We start from the raw sequence: 23,139 nt of genomic DNA, 5'->3' as shown, positions 1-23,139 counted from the left end.
CTTACGCCTATAATCCCAACACTTTGGGAGGCTGAGGCCGACAGATCACAAGATCAAGAGATCAAGACCATCCTGACCAACATGATGAAACCCCATATCTACTAAAAATACAAAATTAGCTGGGCATGGTGGTAGGCACCCATAGTCCCAGCTACTTGGGAGACTGAGTAGGAGAATCGCTTGAACCCAGGAGGTGGAGGTGGCAGTGAGCTGAGATTGTGCCACTGCACTCCAGTCTGGTGATAGAGCGAGACTCTGTTTCAAAATAAAAATAATAACAACAACAACCTTCAACTGGAGTTAAAACCAGAGCAGGAGACCAATCATTCCAAAGCATCTGAAATAATATTTGTAAGATATTTACTGACCAGATGTTATTTCAGTATATAGTAACTCAAAGGAAATTTATGTTTTCAAATCATGACATTATGAAAAGCCCTAATGGCAGTTTTAAAGAATGACCAAATGGAATTAGTTCCCAACAGTCTTTGGTTCTATATACCCAATATTCCTCTTTAAAATAGTCTGGGCGCAGCGGCTCATGCCTGTAATCCCAGCACTTTGGGAGGCCAAGACAGGTGGATCACATGAGGCCAAGAATTCAAGACCAGCCTGGTCAACATGGTGAAACCCCATCTCTACTAAAAATACAAAAATTACCCAGGTGTGGTGGCGCATGCCTGTAATCCTATCTACTCGGGAGGCTGAGGCAGAAGAATCACTTGAACCTAGGAGGCAGAGGTTGCAGTGAGCCAAGGTCACACCATTGCACTCCAGCCTGGGCGACAGAAAGACTCTGTCTCAATAAATAAACAAACAAACAAGCCAGTCAGCCTGGGTGACAGAGAGAGACACTCCGTCTCCATAAATAAAAATAAATAAATAAATAATAAAATAAGCAAGCCATTGAGTTACTGGCAAGGACTTCATTAGCAGTCATCAGATATGAACAAAGATTCAACTCAAAGTGAATAAAATAATCCACTCTAAGAATAAAAATTTATTCCACAGACATGTGCCCTTCTAAGTTGGCATTATGACTTAAGAAATGTATCAACCAAAGAGGCAACTTTCAACACAGAAGGTCTGAAGTCAGAGAAGAGGAAATTTCCTGTCTCTGACAAGGATAGTTTAGAAACTCAATGCTTCTGACAACCTGCCCATTATGAAAAGCATTTGAATGGCATCCCTTTATGTAACTACATTTATTGGGGGGAGGAGAGGATTAAAGACAAAAAAACTAAACATCAAGGCTAGTTTGAGGGCAGAAAAACCAAACATACAAACCCAATTTGTTTAATCCTTAACTGCCATAGTCACAATGAGTTTTTATTTACTACCTTAAGTCCTATAAGATATCTAATTTTAAAAAAATGTTTTAAGATGAATGGATACAAAATATAAGGGTAGAAGGTTATGACTGGTAAGCTTTTAGTTTTACATATTTGTCACATATGGGCATTCTAAGCTAAATAGGTGGCCTCCCACAACTATTAGTTGGCTACATTTAAACAATCACAATATTTTTAATAAATCAATTTTTTAATTATCAACACATGACAACTTTGCCAAAAAGTAAAGCCTACTCCTTGAGCTAAAAAGAATAACTGAAGGAGAAACTATATTATATTTTCCCTAAAAATACCAATTTGCATATGTGTACACACATTTTATAGTTTTATGTTTCTCATCAAACATGGCACTGCACACACACACTAAGCAGAGGGAGACTTGTCAGCTGTGATTAGATGCTTTAACTAAAAAATCACACAGACTGGAGATGGAGACTGCCACTTTGACTCCTTGCTAGAGGCAGAGAGCAAGCAATGGAGCACACAGAAAGCTGAAAAGCACCTGTCACAGAAGACATGTCCCTTGGTCCCCGCCCATCCAGATCCCTGTTCACCCTATTCTTTGCCACACTTTATTTTTTCTGTTTTTGTTCCAAGGCATTTTGATATTTTTGAATAACACCATCCATTATATCCTCATCCTCATAGTTTCCTTGGTCTTGATTTTCTGTGCATTTTAACAAGGTCAGTTAGAGGGGCAGCTATTAATGACCCCAATTCCAGCCAAGAAAGCTGCGCCCTGAGGAGATTATATTACTTGATCAAGCTTTAACAAGTTCTATCCTATGGAAGTATCAGCTTATTGCCCATCATCCGTGGCATCACATGTAAAGAACACCACAGGAGAATCTCTAGACTAAAAATCAAAAGCCTTAGTTCTAGTCCTAACTGCTCAAACATGGGTATGTACATGACCTAACACTTCACTAGTTTCAGACTCAGCTTTGAAAACACTGGTTGAGTTTTGGTTCTGGCTAAATGTAATAAATATATACCACTCTGTTTGTCCCACTGAATGTAACTAAAAATCCTGAATGGAATAGCAATCCAAGAACTTAAATAAAGAATGGTGGAATCTACAATTATAGTTGGAGACTGTAACACTTGAACCCGGGAGGCAGAGACTGTGATGAGCTGAGATCATACCATTGCACTCCAGCCTCGGCAAAAAGAGCGAAACTCCGTCTCAAAAAAATAAATAAATAAAAATTGGCAAGCTTCTACAAAGGACCAAATAGCAAGTATTTTAGGCTCTAGGTCCATGCAGTCTCTTTAGAAACTACTTGGCCAGGCTTGGTGGCTCACATCTGTAATCCCAGCACTTTCAGAGGCTGGGGCAGGCAGACTGCTTAAGCCCAGGAGTTTGAGACCAGCCTTGGCCAAATGGCAAGACCCCATCTCTACAAAAACTAAAAAAATTAGTCAGGCATGCTGGTGCACACAGGTAGTCCCAGCTACTGGGCAGGCTGAGGTGGCAGAATCACCTGAGCCCGGGAAGTCAAGGCTGCAGTGAGCCTTGATTGCACCACTGCAGTCCCGCCCTGGGTGGCAGAGTAAGACCCTGTCTCAAAACAAACAAAACCAAAAAGAAAAGAGAAAAGAGAGAAGAGAAGAGAAAAGAAAAGAAAAGAAAAGAAAAGAAGGAAGAGGAGAGAGAGGAAGAGAGGGGGAGGGGGAGGAGGAGGGGGTAGGAGGAAGAGAAGAAAATGGAAGAGGAGGAAGAGGAAAGAAAAAAGAAGAAAGAAGAAAGAAGAAAGGAGGAGGAGGAGGAAGAAGAAACAACTAAATGGGTATGGCTATGTTCCAATAAAACATTATTTATAAAAATAGGTGGCAGGCTAGACTTGACCTGGTAATTTTAATTTGTCAACCCCTAGACCACATGATAACAAACATCACTTCCAAATTCTAACTTCACAATTTTATACTTCCAAGGTCAAAAATCACTTTACTATATACTACAAGGAAAGAATGAAGCAAATGCTATCACAGAGAGATAACTGAGTCTCATTTCAAGACTTAATAGAAATGTATACTGTAATTTTTTTAAAAACCAAACTAACGGCAGTCTGGGATGCACCGCCGCCATGATCATTCCCGTGCATTGCTTCACCTGTGGCAAGATTGTCAGCAACAACTGGGAGGCTACTTGGGGCTCCTGCAGGCGGAATACACTGAGGGGGATGCCCTAGACGCCCTGGGCCTAAAGCACTACTGCTGCTGCCAGATGCTGTTGGCCCACGTGGATCTGATTGAGAAGCTGCTCAATTACATGCCCCTAGAGAAGTGACCACACTGGAGCCCACCCGAATGCTGAGCCGACCATGGGCTGTGAGCTTCCTGCCCCGAGTTCATGAGACTGAGGTGTCTGGGGATGCCTGGCCACAGCATATGGATGTGTGTCCTGTCCCCGACTCTGGAAGGAACCATCCAGTAAAGGTCTTTCAGAATCAAAAAAAACCCCAAACTACTCTTTTAGTCAAACTAGTCCTGAATGAATCATTACCTGGAAAGAATGAATCCACATATTAATATGTGTGAAACACCATCAAATGTCCCTATTAATAGTGCTTTGGAAACAAACACAGTATGATTATAAACAAAACCTAAAAATCTAAGACACACAAATCTAAGGGTCTAAATTTATTTCTAAACTTTGTGACATTAACAATGTAAAAAACATTTTCAAAAACGTGGGAAAAAAATCAAAGAAAATTTATAGTGCCCATTGCCCCACCAGCTAATTACTAATAATCTGATATATTTAGAGGTTATTACCTGTTAATCCAGAAATATTACTTTAGATATGAAGTCTTTTCAACCCCGCTTGACAGCTAAAGAACACAAAGTGACATAAAGGACAGTCTAACAGCAATCCTGAGGAGGCTAAACTCCTATCTGTAGCCTGACACTGGGCAGGCTTACATGCCTGCTCCATCATCCTGATTTCAAAATCCCACTCCACTACTGCTCCATCAGGCCAGCATCACTTCAACAAATAAATAAACATGTATCTTTCTGGTATTAAATAAAGGTTAAGAACTTGCCTGCTAAATACTGCAATTCACAATGCCAGGGTAGCTTATACACAGGAAGTACTTCAAACCTCTTTGAAAGCAACACAAATTTAACTGGGGTAAGATGTCTTCCGCAGAGTTAAGGTCTTTTAAACTCCTTATCTTGAACAGTAAAAAAATCACACATTAATTTTTGACAAACAGGGTTTCCAAATTAAATAAATGCTGCTCTGTAACACAGATGAACTTGGAGGGCATTGTACTAAGTGAAATAAATCAGACACAGAGAGAAAAATACTGCATGATATTCACATGTTCTCTAATACATAAAAACAAGACAGTAGAAAGGTGGGTTACCAGATGGTGAGAGTAGGGGACATTTATTGTCAAAGGGTACAAAGTTGCAGGATGAATAAATATAGAGCTCTTGGCCAGGCATGATGGCTCATACCTGTAATCCCAACACTTTGGGAGGCCAAGGTGGATGGATCACTTGAGCCCAGGAGTTCGAGACCAGCCTGGCTAACAGCACGAAACCCCATCTCTACTAAAAATACAAAAACTAGCTAGGCTTGGTAATATATACTTCTAATCCCAGCTATTATGTTTGGGAGGCTGAGGTACGAGAATCACCTGAACCAGGGAGGCAGAGGTTGCAGCAAGCTGTGATCATACCATTGCACTCCAGCCTGGGTGACAGAGCAGAAAATAAAAATCTAGAGCTCTACTCTACAGCGTGAAGCCTATAGTTAACAGTATTGTATTATATTGTATTTGGAAAACTTGCTAAGAGAGTAGATTTTAGGCCCTCTTACCACCCACACAGGGTAACTCTAAGATAACAGATATGTTAAATGGCTTGACTGTAGTAATCATTTAACTATGCATATCTAAATATCATGTTGTATACCTTAAACATATACAGTAAAAACAAAATAAAAAATAAAAATAAATGCTGCTGTCAAAAAGCAAGTCCTACACATGCTCAAATTTTGCATTCAATGCAACAGCTACTTACATAAACTCTCCCTGTATATTAGGCAGCTCACAGAAAAGCTTACACTAACAATTCAATAAAATAATCTTCAAATGCCTCTACAGAACTATAGACTACTAATTTAGGTAAGCATCTCTTGCAGAAAACCCAAGAGTTCAAAGAAAGATGGAAATCATACCATAACTGTGTAATAAAACTCAGCCTCTGTACCTGCACACCGCAGAGCCCATTTAAACATCTACAGAACTCAAGTACCACCAGTCTAGCATGGAAAGATACTCTAAAAAGCCCTTTTGCTCCACTCACTTCAAGCAGCTATCCCAGACCTGGATCTATTTTATTTAGGCTAGGATATTCAATTTCAGAAACTTAATATTGAAATTTAGATTCTAGTATTTATTTTAGTTCTGGGGGTATTTAATTTTAATGGAAAACTCTGCCACCATTAAGATGTTATAAAATCATATTTGTTACCTTGGGAAGATGTACAATGGTAAAAGTATGAAGGGCTCAGACTTTCAGGTCAGACAGATCCGAGTTCAAACTGCACCTGTATGTATATGTATTTTTGAGCAATTATCAACTCAACAGGGTTATCATGGGGATAAAATGTCTCTCAGCACAATGGCTAGCATATGGTAAGCAGTATAAAAGCATGGACAATCATTACTAACAACATTTTTAAAAAGAGGAAAAGGTAAGAAAAGAACAGATATAAGTCTACATATACACACATCCAGAATTAAGTCTGGAATGTTATACACAAAAATGAGTGGTGTATATATTACAGACAATATATAATGAACACAGAACTTTTATAATCAGGAAAAAATTAAGCTACTCTAATTTTGAAGAGAAGAAAGTGCAGCCACGAAATAATGCAGTAACAAGCTCTTCAGAGTCCTTCAAAAGCGCTGGCTATGCTAAGGAGATTCCAGGAAGACATCTGCAAAACTGAGAAAGGATAAGCATCTAAATTGAGTGCTTCACTTCACTACAATAACAATATATCTTTTCAAAAGATCTTTGAAAATGAACATTAGCTGCATACCATTCATAAATTCACATCAAACTATTACCCAAATCAAATTAAAATTTTATACTTGACATATTAACATAATCACATTCCTCAAATATCTGTCCAGTCCAACCAAAATATGTCCAGTTATTGCATTCTTCTTTTGGGATCCTACAACTACTATGTGCAATGTTTTCGGGCACGAACAAGGATAAAATATCCTTAAGGAACATTATCCTTACCAGGTCCTAAACTGAACCAATTTTCTTCTGCCTAAAACTACAGTTTTAAGTATTTAAAAAAATACAAGCTATAACACAAACTACACATGGACTACCATGCCATTCTGAACATTCAATGAGGTTGATCCTAACCTCTTATCTACTCACCTTGGCTGGTTGGTTACTTATCGGTTAGAACTATCCAACAGAGATACAATGCAAGCCAAAAATAAACCACCTATACAATTTTTATAACAGATACATTATAGATACATATATAATCAATGTAAATATGATTTTTCTAGTAGCCATAAGTGAAAAGAAACAGGTAAAAGTAAAGTTTAATAGCAGATTTTATTTAAACCAATATATCTAAAATATTATCAATGAGATAATTTACATTCTGAAATCTGGTGTATACTTACAGCAAATTTCAATTTACACCTGTCACATTTCAAGTGCTCAACAGCCACATATGGCAAGTGGCTACCATACTGAACAGCAGAGAGACAGTACTACTCAAACCCATGGCATATGTTTGTTCTTACCAATTATAAGCCCGAATGCCAGTCAGTCAAACATGACCATGATCTGCTGGGCAAGAATGTTCTGGTCAAAAACAAATGGAGTTCATTTCAAAGGCTGAGGGTCCTTTATATTTCAGACACTGTCTTAAGTATTTTCAGATTTGGAGATTTGGGAATGGGGTAGTTTTGCTTATTTGTTCATTGAGGAGTCAGGGTTGAAGGGTGGTATGGTAACAGAGACAAGTCTGGTTCCAATAAAGTCTACTATTAGAAAAACACATGCCTTTAAAAAGGGAGAAATGAACATATTAACAGCATATCCCTCAGAAGAATAAAGAGGTCAGCTATATAAAGCATAGGGCCCTTCAGAAGTCTTTCTCAGTAGCACAGAAATAACTTCAGAGAACATTAAATCACACAACTGGGCAACCAAATCAGCTATATATTTGAAAACCAGAAATTTTAGCCCATCAACCAGACAGCAGACTGTTTTAACTCATTAACTTAATAATTTGAAACCTAGTTCTATGGATATTTCATGTTTATATGCAGAAAATACTGAGAGTTAAAACTGTTGTTTTATGTTCTGCACAGAAGAAAAGAAAAAAGCCTGGAAATATATATCCCTAAATGCTAACAGTAGTGGTGGTTCTGTAATTTAATGCACATGTCTGGCTTCCAATTATGAAAAAAATAAACAAAATAGTAATAACATTTTCAAATTTAGTTACATTTCATTTTAATTTCAATCCATTCACTTTTAAACCTTTTAAGATTATGATATCCATCCAAAGCTGTTTTTCTCTCTCATAGGCAGAGCAACTTTAGGCTGACAAGCAAAAACAAATTAAACATAACCACAATATAACCACATTTCATTTCAAGGAAACCTGGAAGTAATCTGTGAAACTACAAGGATACACTGAGGGTCGCAAAACCTCCACTGTCATGCATCTGTGGTATCTCCCTAATGTGAAGTAAGCAGAGGTCAAATGCATTGCTTTTATCAATATTTCCTTAGAGCCTGTACAGTTGAGTTAGCTGCAGAGCCAAGACTACCCTACCAACTCTTCATCAAACCACAATGCAAGCAACAACATTAATGCTGCTAGCCTCCTGACCCTTGGAAATGTTAAAAGGGACGGGCCCTCAGCAGATGAATTAAATTTAACTCCGCTCTGATTTAAGGTATCACTTTCACTTAATTGCCTATTTCAGAGTATTTGGTTTAATTTTTCAACAAATGTCATCTGTATACTGAGAGATCTATAGGAAGTAGAAATAAACCACCATAGCCTCCTCCTTCATCCCCTGTAGAATGTAAGGCCCATAAGGGTAAGGGTTTTTGGTTTTTCCCCTCACACTATTGTATCCTTAGCCCCATGAAAATCCAAAATTATTCGTTTTACTCATTCTACCAAACCAGCATGAGTTCATTAAGCAAGGATTTACCTCTGGCAGCACTATACTAGACAATGAATGAATATTTTTAAATAGTTGTCATGTTCCAAAGGTTTAAAACCTAGTTGCAGAATAAAATAAAGGAAACACAATTAAACAATAATTCAAGGAAGTATGCAATAATAAGGCACAAAATTTCAGTCACCAGAGGAATAATGTAAGATGATGTAGTTTGAAATGGCCTTCAGCAGAGAGATGAAAACCAAATGTGGACCCTGAAGAAAGAGCAGATTAGGTTTACCCAGGTAGGAAGGGAATTTCCAGATATAATGAATAATGTCCTACTAAAGACAACAGCTCAGCCTGGCCTGGGCAGGCAGAACAAAGTGGAAAATAGAGAGAGTGAAGAGACACTGAAGATAATGGCAGTGGGGACAGAAAGGGACAAACAGAATAAACTACCAGAGCAGTTTTTCCACCTTAGTTGCACATTGGAATCAACTGGGAAGCCTTTTAAAATAACTGACACCTAGATCTTGACCCAGAGATTCTGACTTAATTGGTCTGGGGTACACCTGAAACATTAGGATTTTTAAGTTGCCCAAGGACTGTAATGTGCATCCAAAGTTAAGAATCGCTGCCTCAGAGAAAAAGCCGGTGGAGCTTTGTAATAAGCAACACAAAAAGAAGAAGACACTTTAAGAATGTGTGGCTATAAAAATATTAATTACAATATGAGAGAATCTAGGAAATAGAAAAAGTGAGTATTATGTGAGCCTTTCTGGACTTCACAACAATGTTTACAAAGTTCCATGTAGTAAACAAGTTTTCATTTATGTAGGTCATTTCAATTCTCCATATAACAATTATTTGTCTAACATTTTTCAACAGAAAAACTTAAAATGAACCATTTAAAAAAAAAAATCAAGGTAGAAGTCAACCAAAATATTTCAAAATAAATCTTCTAGAGAGCCTCCTGGATTTCCCAGCTAGAAATAACCTCAACCTCCTTGCAATTTCCACAGCATTTTGTCTGTACCTATGACACTCCTATTAAACCCCCCATAGAAACTGACTATTCCAGAAGGGAGGAATCACAGTCTCACTCCTGCTCTTACATTGTGCCCAAAACACTGCTCTGCATGTGACACATTCTCAGAATGAATTGAGTGACAGGTAGACATTGCTGGTTATATTCTGACACTCACTAGAGGTTCTAAATGTTTTTGAATGCTTTATAAATAAGCAAAAATCTATCCCCAGTTCCTTCTGCTTCTACTAGACCCTTTCATCATTCTAAGCTTTCTTCAAGTGTGCTCCTCTGCCCTCTCCGTTTATCCTCACTTCAGTGCTTTTTGACAGGACCAAGCCTGTTCACCATTACACGAGTCCATACAAGGAAACTAAAGTTTTTCACCATACCCAGAGACCATCTCCTAAAATACATTTCTAAATCTCAAGAAGATTTCTTTCAAGACCCCTACCTTAATACTCAAATTTCAGCCTCACATCACACATTGTTCCAGTTTTCATTTAAGAATGCTACTGTGGTCTCCATGTATTCAGTATAAACGAGTGTTTCCCACTTTTTCTTACATCGATGGCATGAATAGACAGCATTATTTGTATGGCACTCTAGAGAGAAAGTACTCATGACCGGGGTGACTGGCCCAAGAATGTGAAACCCCAAGACTCAAGGAATATCTTATATACTGATTAGGAAGCTCTAGAATGAGCAATCAGAACAGATTTATCACATCCTCCTTCCCACCAAAGTCTGTTTTTGAAGTGGTTTCCTAATAATAACTGCATTAGACACTTTTACACGACTTCCAGCACTACACATGATAGTAGTTGACTGATCCACTTACCTATCATGAGTTTTTGTTCCCGTTTAAGACTGCAACATTGTGAGCCATTCTTCAGCATACCCATTTTAAAAAAATATTTTCTAACGTTCAAGCTTAGCTATGGATTTTTAAATGTGTCCCATATTTTCACTGTGACTTAAAAATGGCTTTTTCCATTTGATTCAACAAAATCTCTAATCTCATTTTTCTGAAGTAGACTGCCTATAATCAAAACATGGTCCTTTTTTTTTTTTTTTTTTGAGACACTCTTGCTCTGTTGCCCAGGCTAGAGTACAGTGACGCAACTGTGGTTCACTGCAACCACGACCTCCCAGGCTTAAGCAATTCTCCCGCCTCAGCCTCCTAAGTAGCTGGGACCAGCCATGCACCACCATGCCAGGTTAACTTGTATTTTTTGTAGAGATGGGATTTCACCGTGTTGCCCAAGATGGTCTCAAACTCTTGGGCTCAAGCAATCCATCCACCTCAGCCTCCCAAAGCGCTGGAACTACAGGCTTGAGTCACCATATCCAGCGGACAATGGCTTTAAAAAAATTCAATATATGGGCTGGGCGGGTAGCTCACACCTGTAATCCCAACACTTTGGGAGGCTGAGGTGGGCAGATCACGAGGCCAGCAGATCGAGACCATCCTGGCTAACACGGTGAAATCCCCTGTCTACTTAAAAAAAAAAAAAAAAAAATCAATATGCATCACTAATTTCAGTGTGGTAGAACCAAGATAAACAGAGGAAGGCATTCATTTTCACCCTAAAAATTCCATCGTGATTCATCATTACCCATTAACTTATACAGGCCTGTAAGTGAACAGACAAGATGTATGGCAAATGAACAATGAGAAAGGACCAAGATCTTTTTCTTCAATGTGTTAAATAAGCAAAAAAAAAAAACACTAGTGATGACAACTAATTTGTACTGTCCTTCTTCCCTGTAAAATGATTTCATATAATTTTTTTACTTAATTTATTGCTAATTAGCCATAGTAAAATAGTGGGTCCAAGGTCTAAATGGCAGGGACCCTAAGTTAGCATTAAATAACTGGAATAGAAGAAGTATAAAGGAAGGAAAAAAGAAAGACATATGGCAATAGAGAAAAATCAACAAATATAAAATCTTCTATGGCCTTTAAAAAAAAAGTCGGGTATCAAATGTCATAGCCTTGGTTTTTATGCACAAACCTTAAAAATTCAAAAGCCCTCTATTCAGAGTTTGCTTCATATAACTCTACTTGGCAATTATCTACTCTTATGACATTCAACATGGTTCATGAAAAAAAATCTCATAAACTACAAATACTGAAGAGGTTTTCAACATTCCCCTTTGCCCAAAGTTAGTCAGCCACCTAGTTGGGATAGTAAAATTTTAGTGATATAGAAGGTCATTATTCTTTGGAGAGGCATGCTAAAATATTAGAGGTAAAGAACTGCAACGTCTACAACTTCCTTCCAAAGGCTTGAGGGAAAAAAGCATGTTTGTATATATCCACTATATACATATATATTTATATACACACACACCTATACATGTATCTACATGTTAATTGATGAATACAGATAAATTTCCTAGGTATATATTGCATGATTTTTGTAAGTTTAAAATTTCTTAAAAAGCTGGAGAGGGGGAAGAGCCACTTAGCCATTTATCCGTTCCTTAAAAAATCTGGCCTACCCCAAAAAATCGAGGAGTCAAGGACATATTTGATATTAATAATGAAACATCTCAGACCCAACACGTTACAGAAAACTCCTCATAAATATCTACTTCAAAGAAAAGCTTTCAAACTCACATTGCCCATGTACTCCGAAAGCAGGTCCTGCAAGGCCTGGCGAACAGCATTACATTCTGCCACAATTCGCTCACGACGATCATCACGAGTGCAGGATGAGTCGGCCATCAAGGCAGCCCCGCTAATGATGCTTTCCAGGCGCTCCTCCAGGGAAGGCCTAAAGCGCTCCTCACTGAAGCTCAAGGGGTCCACAATGATTTGTTTCTGCAGAGAAGTATTACTGAATGTTAGTACTCATCTCTGTTCCCTCCTTTATTCAAGGTGAGGAAAGTGATATTAGTAATATCAAGATTTAACACAAAAATTTCAACATCTGAAAGAAAGTTATACTTCTTAGCAGATAAGGGGCTGTCCCATAGAAGCTGGCCTACTGTTGATCACTCCTCAAAGAAAGTACTAGAAGTAATGCTATGCAGCCAAACAGGGTGTGCACAAGGGCTGATACCACAAATACAAATATATCATGCTCACATAACTTATTCTGAATATCTAAAGGTAAACCTGTATAATACTAGCAGTTCAAATCATCAGATGAGAATTACAAAGAAAATAAAAGTTACCTCTCTCTTATGTGCAGGATATAAAACTGCCATGTGATATTCAGAACTGTTGCACCACAAAAAAACTAAAAAATAAAAACAAAACAGGCCAGGTGTGGTGGCTCATGCCTGTAATCTCAGCACTTTGAGAGACTGAAAGAGAAGGATTGTTTGAGGCCAGTTCAACACCAGTCTAGGCAACAAGGTGAGACCCTAGCTCTACAAAAAAATTAAATAAGCTGGGCATGGTGGCACACGCCAATAGTCCCAGCTACTCAGGAGTATCACTTGAACCCACAGCAATGAGCTATGATTGTGCACTCCAGCATAGGCCACACAAGAACTTGTCTCTTAAAATATACACACGTGTGCACACACACGATTGATCTCTAAACCTTAAAGTTTCAGAAAGAAATGCATTTATAATGAATTTCTATTTTCCTCACCTTACACATCTAATCAAATTTTCTAAATAATTCAGTCTCAGATTTATCCTATGTCTAAATTAGAGACTTTCTTTCCTCAAAGACCTCTACTATTCTATAAGAGATGATAGCAATCCTCCCAAAAAGCTACTCTATGAGGAAGAACTGCTCCAATAAAAATAAACCCTTTTTCGGCCAGGCGCAATGCCTCTTGCCTATAATCCCAACATTCTGGGAGGCCGAGGCGGGCAGATCACCTGAGGTTGGGAGTTCGAGACCAGCCTGACCAATATGGAGAAACCCCATCTCTACTAAAAGTACAAAATTAGTCAGGTGTGGTGGTGCACACCTGTAATCCCAGGAGGCTGAGGCAGGAGAATCACTTGAACCTGGGAGGCAAAGATTGCAGTAAGCCAAAATCGCACTCCAGCCTGGGCAACAAGAGCGAAATTCCATCTCAAAAATAAATAGATAAATAAATCCTTTTTCTTTCTCCCTTTCCCCTCCCGACTCCACTTACATCCAGCTTTCCCAGTGCTTAGTGAGGCCTGGTCACAAGTAAGCTATAGGTACAAGGTGAAACATCAGCATCCTCAAGATAGCAGCTATTGGTCTCCCTCCAATTTCTTCACTTGATAAATTTATAAATTGATAAATCTCCACTTGAGAATTTATTCTCACACTGATAAATGTCTGTGCAAATATTATGGCTTTAATTTTTCTTTATAGAAACTATGTCCTTATTGATTTCAACTTAAATGCCAAATTTTTTTCTACCAAAACTTTGCCCTTTTCCAATAAGTATACATTTCTTCCTTCCCTTCCAAAGAACCCTCAGTTTTCAAATTGAACATGCAATACCTTCAGTTCATTATTAACCTACATTTTAGCTGATCATTTTTCTTACCAGATTAGGTTTTTACAGGATTTCTCTGGTCAAAACTGAATACAAAATGCTTTCTGGCCAACAAAAATGAGATGAATGGTCACAGAATTTTAATACAGTAACAGAGCCTCAATAGGCCTGAGATTATTTAGTACAAACCCTCGTTTTACAAATAAATACCTGTGGCCCTGAGAAGTTAAACGGTTTCTGGTAGATATTACTCAACTTAGGGCAAAATGTGCTACTATTTTGAAAGATACCCAATGCTGCCAAATTTTGAGGGGGAAAAAACAACATTGCTAGTAAATTTTAACATGCACCATAAGAGTTTGTTATAAAATAGTTTAATGTTTAAAGCTCCATGGTAAAAACTGAGTTCTAACACCAAGGTCTTTAGACTTAACATGCCTTCTCACTTTATGAAAAGTCTTAAATCAGTCATGCATATCAACAAGGATCAGCTACCTAAGCAAAAGTAAGGTGGCAAAAGAAAGAAAAAGTAAAGGCAAAAAAAAAAAAAAAAAACTTAAAAACAAAATGCACTCCACTGTATTTTTATTATTATTATTTTATATTTCACAGCATCCCTACTTTATGAAAGGATGCTGGCCACCTGGAACACAATTTCTCTTCCTTTATTTGTTCTTAATTTGCTCCAATATTACTTTTAAAGCCCTTAAAAAAAAAAAAAAAAAAAAAAAAAACTGCTGCCATCTACTGGAAGCCATGAGGCATTTTGGGTAGGAATTAAAAACACATAACTCACCAAGTAATTAACATTAGAGTTGTGTACACAGGACAGACCTAGAGCATCATTTATGAAAAGTAATTATGGCATTATGCTAAGAAAGTATTTTAATCCCAAATTCGCTTCCACTTGATTAAATTTTTGTTCATTATTCCACTGTAGTCATTGAAAAGAAGTATATCTAGGCAGACAAGGATTACAATGATGGTACTTTTGCTGCAGTCACTTAGGATGTTTCTCTGTCTCCCAGTAGACCACGGCCTCTCAGGGGCAGACCCTACGTGTACTTTGTTTCTGTATCTACCATAGCTTCATATCTGCCAGAAGGTCAAAATCTTGGTTGAAATGAACCAAACCCATATCCTCAATAAAGAATGACCTCATAGGAAACACAAGCTACATAAAAGAATCCAGAAGTTTAATTCAAACTAAAAATAAATGTTTTAGGCCAAGTTAAAATCAAGTAAACTGATGATTCATAATTTCTTTTGACTTAGATTACAGATCTAAGAGGAAACTGAGCTATCATTAGAGGCCTTGATCACTTTTCCCCAGAAACCTGTTATCTTTTGAGGGATGGTCAAAAGCTAGAAATTTCCACCCAAGCATAACTTACATCAAAGTTATTGAGTGCATATGCCAGTTCTCCTCCTCCTCCGCCCTGGTGCTGGGAGGCATCGTCTGAGGCAGTGGCCTGGGCTGCATTGGAAATGCCTGTGACTGCCTGCTGCAGCTGCTTGTATATCAGGTCCCTGTTGGCCTTATAGGCTGCGACATCAGGGTGCTGTAGGCATGCCTGGGATGCGGTATAGAGGATTGGAACGTTCTTCTGCAGGATTCCTCTAGCTGCAGCCATCTGATCACGATGGCCAACATCTTTCAGCTCCTACAAGAGTAAAATAACAAATTGAAGCACTCTTTATATGGGTTCTACTCATATAAAAATTTGTCGGTAAATGCTGAAAAGTTAGAATTTCTACTAATTAGACACATTATCTTCATTAACAATCTAGTTGAAAGTCAATCAAAGAAGGCAGTATGGCTTAGCAGGTAAGATTCTGAGCTTTGTAATCACACAGACCTAGATTTCTCCTGGATATTTTGTGACCTTATTTCAAACCCTCAGGGCTAAGGTTCCCCTTCTGCCAAAGAAAAGCAATAATAGGCATCTTACTGTTTTGAGGATTAAATTAGATAATGTATGTGAAGTACTTAGTACAGTACTCAATAAGGCATTAAAGACAAAACTCCCTAGCATCTTGATTACAACTCTATATAGATATCTGTACTATTCCAATCAAAAACAGAAAGATCATGAAGAGATACATTCAAACAGAGTTAAGACCTCTTATGAGGATTATTTTTTATTAAGTTACGCAATTTCATTTAAGATTTTTTCTTTTAAATTTTTTTTAAATTTTTAAAAATTTTTTCTTTTAAATTTTTCATTTAAGAGTTTTGTGAAATTTGGTCCAGGATACCATAGGTATGCATGAACTAGATAAACTAGGTGAGGATATGGCAAGGCTATTCTCACAAGCATGTAACTCCTCCCCTCCCCTTCCCCACCCCAAAGACCACTTTAGGACACAGAACCATACTTTTCATACACAGTACATTAAACAGTTCACAGGTCACTAAGCCATAAAGTTGAGACGTATATGCTTCATAATCTATGATTACAATACTTTGCATAGATGTGGTCTTAAACTGTTTTTGTTTTTTTTTTAATTTCTTCTACCCCGTAATTACAACTCACAGTACAAAGGATCTGAGGTCCTTGGCATCATTTCCACTAATGATGGCATCTACTTAGTAGGCTGAGTAGATATGCTAAGTGACAAATAAGTGATGCCAAAAATAAACAAGATGGGAATGGGAAGTGGGTATTTCTGGTATCCCCCTTATATTCACATTACTCAGAAGGAAAAAAAAGGGCTTTCGTAAAAGTGGATCACCACCACAGAAGAATACAAGTGACATCTCTAAATGATCACTAAATGTAGGCCAACTCTATTTTACATGTTAAGATGTCAATGTTAATGTCATCAACTGAATCCCAGAGTATACACTTGAACATTTTAAGTATTACATGTGTAAACAGTAAGAGAAAATTGACCAAGTTAAAAAGGACAAAGCCAATTACTCAATTAGCCGTCTGACTTAGCTATTTAGTGGTTCATCTTTCTAGATGAGTTCCTAATTAGGCATTAGAGACACCAAACTGGCTTCCTTTTTCTGAAACTTCATCTTAGTATATATATTTAGGTTTGCATCTTTATTCAAACCTTGTATAATATGACAGTTTACTTTTCCTCCTAGAATTCTTTCTCATTTGGATCTAAATTCTCAAGTAATAGCTCATAGCATTCCAAATGCCCGGTAACATAGTACATTAGGCTAAATATTCAAAAACAGGACCCTGTAGATTTAAAGAATCAGTGATCATTTAAAGACTCAAGCAACAAGGGGCTGTGACTACACATTACACTTAAACAGCTGGTACTCATGTTTTCTGTGGCATTTTCTAAATGCCTTCACCACAATCTCGGGGGTTCTAAAAGTTTTCTAGGAAGGAATTTGCCTTAAAGCACTTAAATTGTCCACTGTTTTATAAAAATGCTTCGCAATCAGCTTTGGCATTCCTCCTAACTATCTATGACCTAGATCAGCATAGCCTCTTTAAAGGTTAGTTACCAAAGACACTAGTGGTCATCTCAAGTTAGTAGGTGCCATAATTACTATTGCTGAATAGTAATTCATGACTTTCCTAAGCCACTGCCTGGTATGGTACAAACTTCTACTTTTCCAAAGACTACATTGGGTAAAGATTCAGAAACAGGATCCTGTGGATTTAGAGAATTGGTGATCATTTCAAGACTTGAGTTATGACAAGGAGCTAGGGCTAACCATTATGCTTAAACAGCTGGTGCATATGTTCTATGTGGCATTTTCTAAATGTCTTGCCCTCATCATACTGTATCTCTGATAGACTCCTATTTACAAAATATGAGGGATATATTTTAATCTATGATGAAAATAACAATGAAATACCAGCATTTGTCCTGACTGCTAAACTATTCTTTTTTCTCTCTTTAGAGCTGCTCTTGCCTTAGCACAAAGAAATTTCTTACATAAAGAAACGGACACTATCACAATACAGCAGTATTTATTGTAATAAGAATAATGATTTAAAGTATTCTTTTCAACATATATAATGCCAATAAGTAATCCAGATTACTGAGGAAAGTGGCCTATTAAGCAACATATTAGATTACTTATGAAATTAGTCTCTTGGTCTACTTTAGCTTTCATAACCCCCAACTTCACCAATCCAGTGATGGTTCAAGCAGACTCAGGAACAGTCAAAGAACTGCTTTCAATGTAATCTGAACTATCCATCCCATGGATTCACCAAAAAATAGAAGCTAACTTCTAAGCAATCTATAACACTGCGTTTAACCAAGAGCTGAGAATTCAAGTGAAAGCCTCCTCTCATTTCTCTCTTAACAATATAAAATTGCAGCCATAGATTTCTCTTGGATACAAATGGCTATGGTCAAATAATCCAACCAGTCCAAATTATTTACAAATAAAACACTGACAATAACATCACTTATTCAGTGTCTGTTCAAGATTTCAGAAAAAAAAATCACAAAGGGCAAGAATTCATAGACTAAGTAATAAATAAGAAGCATTACATTCTCACCAAATACCTCAATAAGCTCTCTGTACATGGAGGGAGGGAATGTAAGCATCAAGGCATTATTACATAACCAGCATGTTAGGAAGCCAGAGTCGACAATGTGAGGCAGAGGTGGTCCTTCTCGTAGGAGCTAGGGTCGATGCCAACTCATCCTTACTTCTGACATCACTTTTACACTCACAGTCAAAGAACAGCATAGAGCTAATGAAATTCAACACTTCTAGTCAGCAAATAATATTCCAGCCACACTTAATTAGAAAGCAACTGATTAGGGTCACATTTAGAATCCAATTCCAGTACAGCAAAGCAGTTTAGTCACTCAATTGTTAAGTATTTAGTGAACACCACTATACCCAGGCAATGTTCTAGGAAGTAGGGATTATAGGAAGAATTAAAACACAGTATCTCTGTCCTCTAGAGCCAAATAACCTGGGTTCAAATCCCGGTTCCACTACTTGTCAGTTGAGAGACCTTGCCAGATTACATAACCTCTATTAAAATTAATATGCAATCAGTTATAGTATCTATCTTGCATTATTCTGTTAAGATTAACTGAGTTTATGTTTACAAAGGGTTTAAAATAGTGACATAAGATGGCCAACTAGCAGCTCCTAGCATTCATCCCCCTCAAAACAACACCCAAAACAACAATTAAACAACTATATGTTAACAAAAATAACTGAGATAGAGCACCAGAGTGCATAGAGGAGTTACAAAAACCCTAGTTACAAAACTCAAGGCAGCCACATGGAAAAAAGAAGGAAATACCAGGCCTCCACCAGCCTATACTCCAACCAGGATCACCTGGGAACCAGGACAAACCTCCCTACTGGAAGAAGGTAAGCAAGAGCATCTCAGCAACCCCCATCAATACCTCGGACACATACAGACCTCACCACTGTCCCTGCAGTTCTCATAGGCACTAAGCCCAGCTGAGGGAGCTGCCTGGAGTCCACACTGCTGTGTTCCCTCCAAGAAGGGGGTAACACTGTGACTTGCCCTCTATGGCCCATGCAACTACTGTGCTATACCATCTTGGAAATGGAACTATAGCTGGAGTGTGTCTTGCTCCTGGTGTTAGTAGCCACAGCTTCCCTTCATCCCCAAGGCTAAGTCACCACCAGACTATCACAATCCATTGGCCAAACATCCCCAAGCTGCAAGCAACTGTTATACCCTCATTCATGGGGCCAAGGAGAAAGGAAGCCACTTTAACTACCCTACTTCTCTCCCTGTATTAGCCCATTCTGGCATCGCTATGAAGGACTACCCAAGACTGGGTAATTTATAAAGAAAAGAGGTTTAATTGGCTCATGGTTTCACAGGCTGTACAGGAAGCACAGCTGGCGGAGGTGGCGGGTGGGGGTCACTTAGGACCCTTACAATCATGGCAGAGGGCAAAGAGAAAGGAATCATGTCTTACATGGCCAGAGCAGGAGGAAGAGAGCGAAGGGGAAGGTTTTAAACAACCAGATCTGTAAGAACTCACTCAGGAGAACAGCAAGGGGGAAATCAGCCCCCACAATCCAATCACCTCCTACCACGCCCCTCTCTTCCAACACTGGGGATTACAATTCAACATGAGATTTGGGTGGGGATGCAGATTCAAACAGTATCACTCCCCTTTCAGGAAAACAGTACCTTTGCTGCTCAGAGGATTCACCCCACACTGGTGCCCAATTTGAAGCAGTGCCTTGCATGCAAGGAAATGGCACCCAGAGCAGTCACACATCCAAATACCTTAGCAGAAGTAGCTCCCTGCATTCCAAGGAAACAATGCCTGGACTGCCCAAAAAAGTCATGCCCCCGAGGCCTCAGCTGAAGCAGTACCTTGTCTCCTGAGGAACTGGTGCCCTGAAGCAGCTGAGCATCCCAGGGCTAAGCTGACATAGTAACCTGCATCCAAGAAAACAGAGCAGTGGCTGAGCAGAGACAATCGCCCTACAGGCCAAACATCTCTAGTAGCCTGTTTCCCTAAAGTGGGATCCCCTGGAGTCTGAACTGCTGAGACACTCCTCTCCTTGCAGAGTAGGTAATCGCTGTGCTGTACCCCCACCCCGTCCAGAGCACACACAACTGCCATTCTGTGATACATGCTGTTGTTGCGCCTGGCTTCACAGAGCCTAGGATACTGCCAAGCTCCACCATCTGGAGGACTAGAGTCACTACTGCATGGTGCCTCATCCTCTGGGCCCCAACTTGCCACTGAGCCCTATTGGCTCAGGTTCCCAAATTGTAGATACGCACACCCTGCTCCCTGGGCCCAAACCTCCAGAGCACCCCTTCTTCCCTAGTTGTGCCAATGCTGTGCCCTGCTCCCTAGAGGAAGAATCACACCTCAACCTAGGCCCCTAGGCCAAAGCTACTGAAGTGCTTCAGAGTCACAGATCCTGGATTTATGGGCAACTGACATCCAACTCTGCCAGAGAGAACAAAGCCAGGCACTCATTACATGCCAAGATGCAGGTGTCACAGTAAGTTCACAAAACCCTGAACCTGAGACCCCTGCCCCACAGCCACTCCAAGCACCTGTATCTGGAAGCCAGTGCCACAGCAGCTGCTTATATTGTACACTGTGTCATACCTGACACAAAGATCCCCTGACACAAAGAGGGATCACCCCACCTACTGTGGGATAAACAGGAGAAGGACCCCAAAAGCCCTTGACACCAAGGACCTACATGACTGCCACAACTACCACCATCTTCTACAGCCTAGGCAACTGAGGCACCCAAAGTTACTGATGATTTTGAACACAGATGAAGAAGCTGCATAAAGACTGTACCACTGCTCCTCCTGAGCACAGAGTCACCACACATTCTCCAGCCAGCACACTAAAATCCAATTGCAAGGGAAAGTCTCTATAAAAGCCCTTTAAAAGACTATAGAAGAGGTGACTGTCCTACCAGATGCAAAGACATCAAAACAAGGACAGGAGAAACATGAAAAAGCAAGTAAATATGACACCAACAAAGGAACATAACTCTTTAATACTAGAACCCAATAAAAAGGAAGTCTCTGTGAGCCCAGGAGTTCGGGACCAACCCAGGCAACATAACACAAGACCTTATCTCTACCAAAAAAAAAAAAAATTAGCTGGGTGTGACATGCCTGTAGCCCTAGCAATTTGGGAGGCTGAGATTGGAGGATCACTTGAGGCTGCCAAGAAAACGCCACTGTGCTCCAGCTTGGGCACAGAGCAAGACCCTCTCTTTTAAAAAAAAGGGGAAAAGGAAATCAAATTGCCAGAAAAATAATTTAAAATCTTGTCCAGATGCAGTGGCTCACACCAGTAATCCCAGCTATTTGGTGGGTGGTGGAGTCGGGAGAGAAGGGGGTTAAGGCACAAGAATCATGTGAACCTGGGAGGCGGAGATTGCAATCAGCCAAGATCATGCCATGCACTCTAGCCTGGGTGACAGAAAACAGAGTGAAAGTCTGTCTCAAAAAAGTAGTAACAAAATATAATAAAATAATTATCTTAAGGAAACTCTAAGAGATACAATAAAATACAGATAGAAAATTCACCAAAATCAGGATGTGAATGAGAAATTCAACAAAAAGAAAGTATGAAGAATAACCAAACAGAAATCATGCAGTTAAAGATTTAATGATGAAAAACAACAACAAATTCCTTAAAAAATACAATGGAAAGCTTCCAAAGATTTCATCAAGAAAATCTCAGAACTTGAAGATAGGTAATTTGAAATTACCCAGTCAGAGAGAGGAAAAAAAAAAAGAAGAATGAAAAAGAGTGAAGAAAGCCTGTAAAACTTATGGCAGAGTATTAAAGCAACAAATATTCCCATCACAGGAATTCCAGAGGGAAGAAAGACATAGAAAACCTATTTAATGAAATAATAGCTGGAAACTTTCCAAGTCTGGGGAGCGATATGACATACAGACCCAAAAAGTCCCCAAAGAGATTGAATCAATAAGGTAGTTGCAGTTATTGGGTAGTTACACACCCAAGGCACACTATAGTCAAATTGTCAAAAGTCAAAGACAAAGATAAAATTCTAAAAATAGCAAGAGAAAAGCATCAAGTCACAAAAAAGGGAATCCCCATTAGACTAACAGCAGATTTCTATGCAGAAACCCTACAGGCCAGAAAAGAACAGGAGAAAATATGTGCAAGCTATTAGTCTGATAAGGGATTATTACCCAGAATATACAAACAACTCAAGAGCAAAAACTCACATAATCTGATTTTAAAATAGGTAAATGTAGCCGGGCACAGTGGCTCACAACTGTAATCCAGGCACTTTGGGGCGCCAAGGTGGGCGGATCATTTTTGAGGCCAGAAGTTCAAGACCAGCCTGGCCAACATGATGAAACCCTGACTCTACTAAAAATACAAGAGTTAGCTGGGAATGCTAGTGCATACCTATAGTCCCAGCTACTCAGGAGGCTGAGGCAGGAAGCTTGAAACCAGGAGGCAGAGGTTGCAGTGAGCCAAGATTGCACCACTGTACTCCAGCCTGGTTGACAGAGTGAAACTCCGTCTTTAAAAAAATAATAATAGGCCCGGCACGTTGGCTTACGCCTGTAATCCCAGCACTTTGGGAAGCTGAGGCAGGCAGATCACAAGGTCAAGAGATCCAGACTATCCTGGCCAACATCGTGAAACCTCACCTCTACTAAAA

At 39.1% G+C, this 23,139-nt stretch overlaps 1 protein-coding gene across 1 annotated transcript in view; it reads right to left on the bottom strand.

The window, feature by feature from the left end:
- CTNNA1 (catenin alpha 1) overlaps positions 1 to 23,139 on the bottom strand; it is a 176,839-nt gene that overhangs the window by 91,747 nt on the left and 61,953 nt on the right. The window contains exons 6-7 of the mRNA XM_012475556.3: positions 15,404 to 15,673; positions 12,190 to 12,393 (exon numbers count right to left, since the gene is read on the bottom strand). Coding sequence (XP_012330979.1) covers positions 12,190 to 12,393; positions 15,404 to 15,673 — 474 coding nt within the window. The remainder of the gene's footprint in view (positions 1 to 12,189; positions 12,394 to 15,403; positions 15,674 to 23,139) is intronic.

The sequence above is a fragment of the Aotus nancymaae genome, unplaced genomic scaffold (assembly GCF_030222135.1).
Source record: "Aotus nancymaae isolate 86718 unplaced genomic scaffold, 86718_ANA_hifiasm-v0.15.2.pri h1tg000064l_1, whole genome shotgun sequence".
Lineage (NCBI taxonomy): Eukaryota > Metazoa > Chordata > Mammalia > Primates > Aotidae > Aotus > Aotus nancymaae.
The sequence above is the reverse complement of the archived record's forward strand: the minus strand, read 5'-3'. Positions and strand labels throughout refer to the sequence as shown.